At 47.4% G+C, this 7,896-nt stretch overlaps 1 protein-coding gene across 1 annotated transcript in view; it reads left to right on the top strand.

Moving 5' to 3' along the window:
• LOC105364512 (centromere-associated protein E) overlaps nt 1–7,896 on the top strand; it is an 18,259-nt gene that overhangs the window by 6,673 nt on the left and 3,690 nt on the right. The window contains exons 8-10 of the mRNA XM_011502444.1: nt 302–6,543; nt 6,856–7,248; nt 7,548–7,877. Coding sequence (XP_011500746.1) covers nt 302–6,543; nt 6,856–7,248; nt 7,548–7,877 — 6,965 coding nt within the window. The remainder of the gene's footprint in view (nt 1–301; nt 6,544–6,855; nt 7,249–7,547; nt 7,878–7,896) is intronic.

Genomic DNA, 7,896 nt, shown 5'->3' with positions numbered 1-7,896 from the left:
AATAATAATAATAATAATAATAATAATAATAATAATAATAATAATAATGACACGCGTACAGAGGCATAGACACAATTAAGGAAATTACGTCAATTCATTGATGTAATGTATAAGGAAATTGCAGAATTTTGCTAATCAGAAACAATTTCATTAAAGGTTTCGCGTCTTTCTATCAATGTCATTCAATGTTAAAAATGAGGCGAGCTTTTTTATCTATGCAATAAATACGAGATAAGGCTATTAAATAAAAATAATCCATACAAGATTTCTACAATATAGGTGCGCAATGCTTAAATTTCAGAGCTACACGCTGTGAAACAAGAAGTTTCGAGTCTCGAGGTCGAGAACGCTGAATCGGAGAATTTGCGGGTAACTGCGGAAATGAAAGTGGTCGATCTCGAGGAGAAGCTCGAGTCGTCACAGGGGTGCGCGTCGGCAGTAGCCCTCGACGATACGGAACGCGCGGAACTTCAGCGGCAGATCAACGCCTTAGTCCAGGACAACGAGCGGCTTACGCAAAAAATTAGCAAACTCGAAGAAATTAAGAGCTCCTCGGAGGTCGGCTCAACAGACTCCTTCGTCAAGACGGGCTCCAACGTAGATTCGACGGAATCGTTCGAAGCATTGTCCACGGACACCGACAAGATCGAGCTTCTTAAACGCATCGACGGGCTGACACGCGAGAATGGCATCCTTCTCGAGAAGCTCACGCGCTATGAAGAGAAAGGCTCGTCGGATACAGGTTCGACTGAGTCATTCGAGCGGATTCCCGAGGCCGGCGATGAGGCGAGAAAGCTCGAAACTCTCGTGCGTGAAAATTATGAACTCGTTGAGAAGGTGACGAAACTTGAAGAGATGCTTGCTACTACTACCATCGCAGCCGCCGCCGCCGCTGCCGCCGCCACCTCTGCCGCATCTGTCGTTACTAGTACACGACACACTAACACCGTTGGACTTTCATTCGAACAAAAAATCATCTCCGATTCATTGCCAGAGGAACCCAAGGAACTTAAGGAAGCCGCCGCATTGATGGAGTCGGAAACGATTCCAATTAACCCCTCGGAAGTGGCTGCTTTTGCCGACAGTTTGGCTTCTGACGTCTGGAAGTCTGATGATCTACAACAGCTGATCGAGGAAGTGCCAATGACGGTAAAACGTGTCGAAGAAACGAGCGCAACTGTGGATGAGCATGCGGAAACCATTAGCGAGTTAAAGCGCAAAATTAAACTCTACGGGGATCTCATAAATAAGCAAGCGGTTATTGTCGAGCAGGCGAAAGAGAGGTTCGACAAGAGGGAGATCGAATATGGCAATGAGCTACTTACCAATATGATAAGGGACCAAGAGGAGACACTTGCTCGCGGCCTGCAAGAAAAATGGCCCTCCGACTTTGAATGGTCGGATGATCATAGTAAGGACATCGATATGCCCGCATTGAGATCACTGAGTCAAAACAACAACAACAATAACAACAACAACAACAACAACAACAACAATAATAACAACAATATCGACAACAAATTAATAATGTGCGAGGAGGAGATGAAAGAGCTGAAGAATAAACTCGCCGATCAGCAAGCGCTTATCGAGAAACTCGAACCAGACAATAAGCAGCTACGTGAGCGCCTTGAGAAGGAGAAGCTGAAGGTCACAGTCCTCACGAATAGTACAGAAGATGTTAATGAGCTCGTGGACGTCCTGATGCAACTCGACGCGGTCCGTCGACACGCGGATCAAGTGAGCCTAGAGTTACACCAAGCTTATAAATCTCTAGAGCTATTGAAACAAAAGCATACCGAGGACATGGACATGCTCAATAGACGCCTCGAAGATGTGATGGAGGAGCTGCAGTTGCGCGAAAAGGATAATGCGAGCCTCGAAAGTGAACTAAAAAATCTTAAGAACTATTGTGCAGCCGAGTGCAAAGAACTCGAGGCTAAGTGGAGCTATGAGAAGAGCGAGAAGGAGAAGCGAGAGACGGAGCTGCAGCAGTGTCAATTGAGCATTAAAGAGGAAAATGAGAAGATTTTAGAATTGAATATGGAGTTGGAAGAGGCTAGAAGTGCTAGAGACAAGCTTTTGGAAAGAAATCAGAGGCTAATGCAAGATGACAATGTTGAATTGAAATTGCAGAACAAAGATCAGGAAATTACGAGGTTGAATGAGATGATAGATCGTTTGGAGTTGAGCAGAAAATTGGATTTGGAGAAACTTGAAGCGACAGAGAGGAGTTGTTTGGAAGAGAAGCAAAGCACGATTGAAACTTTGGAGCGGGAATTGAAATTGGCGAATAGTGAGAAAGATAAAGCTTTGCAGAATCTTCAAGAGATTGGTATAGAGTTGAATAGTATAACGTTGCATAATATTTCAGTTGAAGAGCTGAAGACAGACAGGGATGCAGCTTTGTTAGAAAAGGAAAAAGTCATGGAGGAGTTGAACGAGACCAAGCAAAAACTAAGCAGAATGCCATATCTGGAAAGCCAGTTGGAGTTTGCGAATAATAAAATAGAAGATATTTTAATGCAACTGCAAATGACCAGTTCGGAACTGACGAATGCCAAGGGACATATCGATCGTATTTCAGAAATGGAGGATGAAATGCTAACCATGGATAAGGAAAAAAAATGGGCCGAGTCAGAACTTGATCGCGTCAGTGAGCAGTTGGGAAACAAGATTACAAATGTGGAGGAGGAGTTGCAACACGCCAATAGCGAAAGAGATAAAGTTGTGCAGGAAGTCGAGGCGCTTAAATTGGAACTCGGTCGGGCTAACGAATCAATAAGTAAGATTATACACATACAAGGAGACTTGCAACGTACGCAAGAGGAATTACAGTATGTAGAGGCGGACAAGAACGAAGCGCTACAGAAGATCGAATTGAACTTGGAGGAAATTAAGCGAAGGGATGAACAGATTTCCAATTTGAATGACATGCTGTATCGATATCAAAGCGGCCAAGAGTTTTGCGAGGAAATTGAGAAGCTCAGGATGGAGCTTGAAAAGGCTAAGGATAAAGATAAGATAATTGTTGAATTGAACGATGACTTGAACCGCTTGCAATTCGCTAAAGATGAGGCCATGCACAAGGTTGAGCTGTCGAGGGCGTTGTTGAAAGAGGCCAAAGAGAAGGATAAAATAATCAAAAGACTCCAGGAGGAGAGGAAACAGCATCTAGCCTCGAGGAGCGAGGCTTTGCGCGAGGTCAAGGTGATCGAGGCAGAGTTAAACGAGGCCAGGAGTACGATCAATACATTGACCGAGGCGAAGGACGAGGCGCGTGAGTTGGGCGTACGTATGGAGGTGATGGAGGCCGAGTATCTCGAGCAACTCAGCCAAATAAATTCGCTAAGGGCTGAGAATGGAATGTTGCTGTCGAAGCAGGCGCAGGTCGACGAGCGCCTTGAGAACGTGGAGAAGGAGTCGGAGGAGCGCCGTGCACGCTTGGAGCAATTAGAGAAGGAACGACTGATGGAGGAAACGCGAAGAAGCGAAGCAACGGTCGACCCCACGTGCGGCCACTGCACGTCTCGTCTCCAGGCTCTCGAGGACATGCTCCAGGAGCGCGATGCTGAAATAGAAAATTTGAATAACGAGCTTCACAATTCCATCAGCGATCTCATGCAGATGCAAGAGCATCTCCAATTGAGCACTCCAGCGAGAACGGCGGCGAGTCACGACAACTCGGTCCAAGAATCATACGAGGAGCTTGCGCGCCGCTTTAACATCCTCGCGATTCAGGGCGAGGAGGTTAATGCCAAATATGAGGCGGCTCTTAGGCATAACGAAGATCTACTTTCGCGCGTGGCTCAGCTTCAAGATTTCAATGTATCGCTGCAGTCGCGCGTGGATGAGATCGAGGCGGAGCTGGTGGAGCGAACGAAGGAGCAATGTGAGGAGGGATCGATAGGATTGGCCCAAGGACTTGTGCAGCCCAGAGGTTGGGGAGACGAGCCGATGCTCGAAGACGGCTGGAGTTCCGAGATGATTGCAATTGCCTCGAACGACTCGGAGGACTTACAACAAGAGCAATCGATGAACGAGACTACGGAACGACGGACGAGAGAGGCGTCTTTACCGTTGTTCGACGCCTCGATATTCGGCTCGTCGTCGGCTCAGGTCGACGGTAAAGACGATAAGCCGTCGAAGTTGCAGCTCGGCGAGTCGGAGAAACAGGTTGGGCTATCCAATGAGCAGTTGGAAAGCGAAAAGAATGCTGCCATGTCACTTTTACAGGAAGAATTGGTGAAGTTGCGTTCGAGTCGGAGCGAGCTGGATGTAACCTTGACCTCGGCGACTACCGTCGGTACTGAGCCGACGAGTGAATCGCCTCTGAATGACCAACAGGATTATAAGGCAAAGTTGGAACAACTGTTGCCGGAGTTGGATAATCTCGTGTTGGAAAATGAGGAGCTTTTGGCCACGCAAGAAGTTTATAGAAGTCGACTGATCGCGGCCGAAGCGAAACTCAGCACTGATGAGAGTGCGAGGATCGACGAGCTTCAGAATCTAGTTAAGCGCATCATCAGCGAGAGAGATCTTCTGCAATTGCAGATGAACGACGTGACGCGTGCCTACGAGGAGCAGCGAGAGAACAGCGCGGCTGACATCAAAGGCCTTCGGGAGCAGCTCGAGACTTCCTCACGGGCGAGGAGTCAACTCGTCAAGGAGCTCGAAGACCTTCGTAGCACGGCTGAAACCGTGCCCTCCATCGAGCGAGAGGTCCCACCGGAGTCAATGTGGGAGGACGAGGACGATCCTTGGGGTTTTAATGATAAAGCGATCACGAGCGAGCAGCACATGGATATACCCGTCGTTCCCAGCGAGACTATTCAATTGCAGGTGCGAGTCGATGAGCTAGAGGAGAAACTAAAGGAGTTGAGCGAAGAAAAAAAGAGACTTATGGATGAGAATAAGAATACGCAGCTGAAGAATGCCAAGTGTGTGAAGAAACTAAAGGAATACAGGCTACAGCTCGAGAGTCTTCAGCAGCAGATAAAGTCACAAAGGTCCGTGGGTAGATTCGGCGTGGATCTTGATTCCGCAATAGAGGATGAGTTAAAGGCGCAAATCGAGAATCTGGAGAGGGCGCTGACGGAAGCGCGCGAGGAGAGTAAGAAGGCGATCGCGGATAAAGAGAATATATTAAAGAAAATCGATGCACTGACCGTGGCGACAGAGCGGTTTACCGAGATCAAAGACAAACAAGACACGGAGCTGCACATTTGGCAAAAACGTTATAAGGAACTAGAGGCCAAGTTCCAGCATGCCGATGCAGTCCCTGAGATGAGGGAGGTTTCATCGTCTACCGTTGAGAGCAGTAACAACGACGCCGCCACAATATCCAAATACGAGGAAGAGCTCAAAGAGACGAGAGCCAACGTGGACGCACTTGCAACGGAGAACGAGCAATTGCAGCAGCTGCTCGAGGAGCACCGCACGAAACGTCAGGCGAACATTGACGACCTGCAAACTAAAAACGAGGATTTGACAGCGAGCAACCATAAGCTCATGAGCGATTACGACAGCCTCAGGAAGCAGTACGAGCAGAGTCTGATGGACGCGAACGACCAGGTGCAGAGCATGCGCGAAAATTACGATCTATTGAAGCAGGAGCTCGAGGAGAAGAGCAGGGATAACGAGAGGCTTGCCACCGATCTCCACGACTCGGCAGACACGAGGGCGCAACTCGAGTCCAAGATAGCGGACTTAAAGGAGTTATCGAGCCTTCTGGAGATACGCGAGCAAGAGATAGCAAAGCTCACAGAGGAGCTGGAGAATCGTTCTTCGGTCGTGGAGACCGAGGCCGAACTGCGGATCGTTAAGGATAAGATCCAAGGTATGGAATTGTCGATCGAGGGCTACCTGACGGAATTGCACGAGCGAGCCGAAGAGATACGCGCTCTGCGTGGAAGGACCAACAACCAGGAGGCTGCGTTAATTGATCAAGAACAGCGACTCGCGTCAATGCACTCGGAGCTCGAAGATAAAGAGGCGAAGCTGCGTGAGCGCGACGAGGAGATTCGCAGTGAGCGGAACGAGCTCAGTGATTACAAAATGATCTTGGTTGATAAAGAGCGATCGATCGCGGAACTCGATTCCCAGCTCCGGGCGTTATCCCTGTATCGCGAGAACGTCGAGCAGGAGTTTGAGCGTAAAGTGGAAGAGGCTGAGCAGCGGGTGAAGGAGCTCGATGCCATTGTTGCCGAGAGAGACACCAGTCTGCGCGAAATGGAAGAGACGAGGGCAAAACTGGAAGAAACACTGCTGAAGCAGAGGACCGAGGCGAAAGCTTCCGTCGTGCGCGAGACCGATATGCCGCTATTCTCATTTCCCGGGGATACCGATGACAACGAATTGCAAAGGCTAAGGGCCGAGTTGGCCGCAAAGAACGATGACGTCGAACGACTGCAGGACTGGATCAGTCAGAACTCTATAACGCGCGTTGTCCAGGGCATGCAGGACAGCATTAATGTCCTCCACAACGACAAGTCTACATTGGAGCAGCAGTTGGTTGAGAAAAGCCAAGAGATACAAATTCTCAAGGTACAGTTGCTATTAATTTTTCATTTCTGTAGGTACTTTTTATTTTCTTTTACTTCTTTTAATGAAATTTCAACCGACTTCTAACATTATTTAATATTGATTATTGAAGAGTCCATAAAAATTAACGTAGAGTAATTGAATTTAATTGTAGAAAATTAATCAAGAATTTAATTGTAAAATCATTGTTGTATATATATTATTTGGGATCCATTTTGAGCTAATAGAATCTTGTTACGCATAATTACTTTATGAAAATTCTATCGTTAAGAATGTAATGCCTTCGGCTTAAAATATCCAAATATTTATCATCAGTCTCGAGTGGAGGAGCAGGAAAAGCCGGATCCACAGCCGCGCAAGAGATCGTTAAACGAGGAGGACACGTTGATGAAACTTCAGGATGAGCTGGAGTCGCGGAGTCGGGAATTGGTCGAGCTACGTCAGACGACGAGTGACAAGGAGTTACAGTTGATGTTGGCCTTGGAGCGGGGGGTCAGAGATGCGGATGATCTCAGGACCGAGCTGCGTGAAAAACAGGAGCAGCTTGAGAGTCTCAAGTTCACGGTTGCTGAGCTGCAGAGCGAAGTCGCTGGGCTAAGGGCACTCGAGGGCATTGCCGCCGAGGACAGGGCAATTATCGATAGACTTACGGCCGAGAAGGAGCAGACTAGGCGAGAGGCACAGAAGGCCATTGAGGACATTCTCAAGGTTGCGAATTTTGCCCATAATCAATTGTATCTTATGTAGATGCTCATGTAGATTATTTTGAAAGAAAATTTCTATAATAATTGAAACCACATACATTTAGATAATGAAATTTAATGGAATTCGAACGTTGGCTTTAAAATAATAGATGAATTGTAGTTATACGAATATTTGTACTTTTATAAATTAATGTCAATTTTAATGGGGACGGGGATGGGGGAGCACAGTTAAAGCAAGATATATTGTATGTTGAATATTTTTTCGGACCCCAATACGGATTAAAGTTTAATGCTTATTTTCAGGAAAAGGAGGTGGAAATCGACGAGCTAAAAGTTCAGTTGGCGAGCGAGAAATCGACCTTAATGGTGGCTCTTGGCCTACGCGATCGCGATCTCGAAAATCTGAAGCTGCAAATGGAGGAAATGAGTGTGGTCCGTGATGGCCTTTTGGAGGCAAGCGCCGGTCGACTGTCGAAGCTCGAGGACGAGCTCTCGGATCGGGACAGGCAACTTGCCGACCTTACGTTTACCAAAGATACGGAGATTCGTAACATGCAGATTCAGCTGAGCGAGAAGAACGCACGAGTGGAGGAACTAACGGCACTCAGTGAGGAGGAAGAGCGTCAACTAGATGAATTTCGATGATTACTTC

This window comes from Ceratosolen solmsi, unplaced genomic scaffold (genome assembly GCF_000503995.2).
Source record: "Ceratosolen solmsi marchali unplaced genomic scaffold, CerSol_1.0 scaffold39, whole genome shotgun sequence".
Lineage (NCBI taxonomy): Eukaryota > Metazoa > Arthropoda > Insecta > Hymenoptera > Agaonidae > Ceratosolen > Ceratosolen solmsi.
This window is presented reverse-complemented; position numbering and strand designations above follow the sequence as displayed.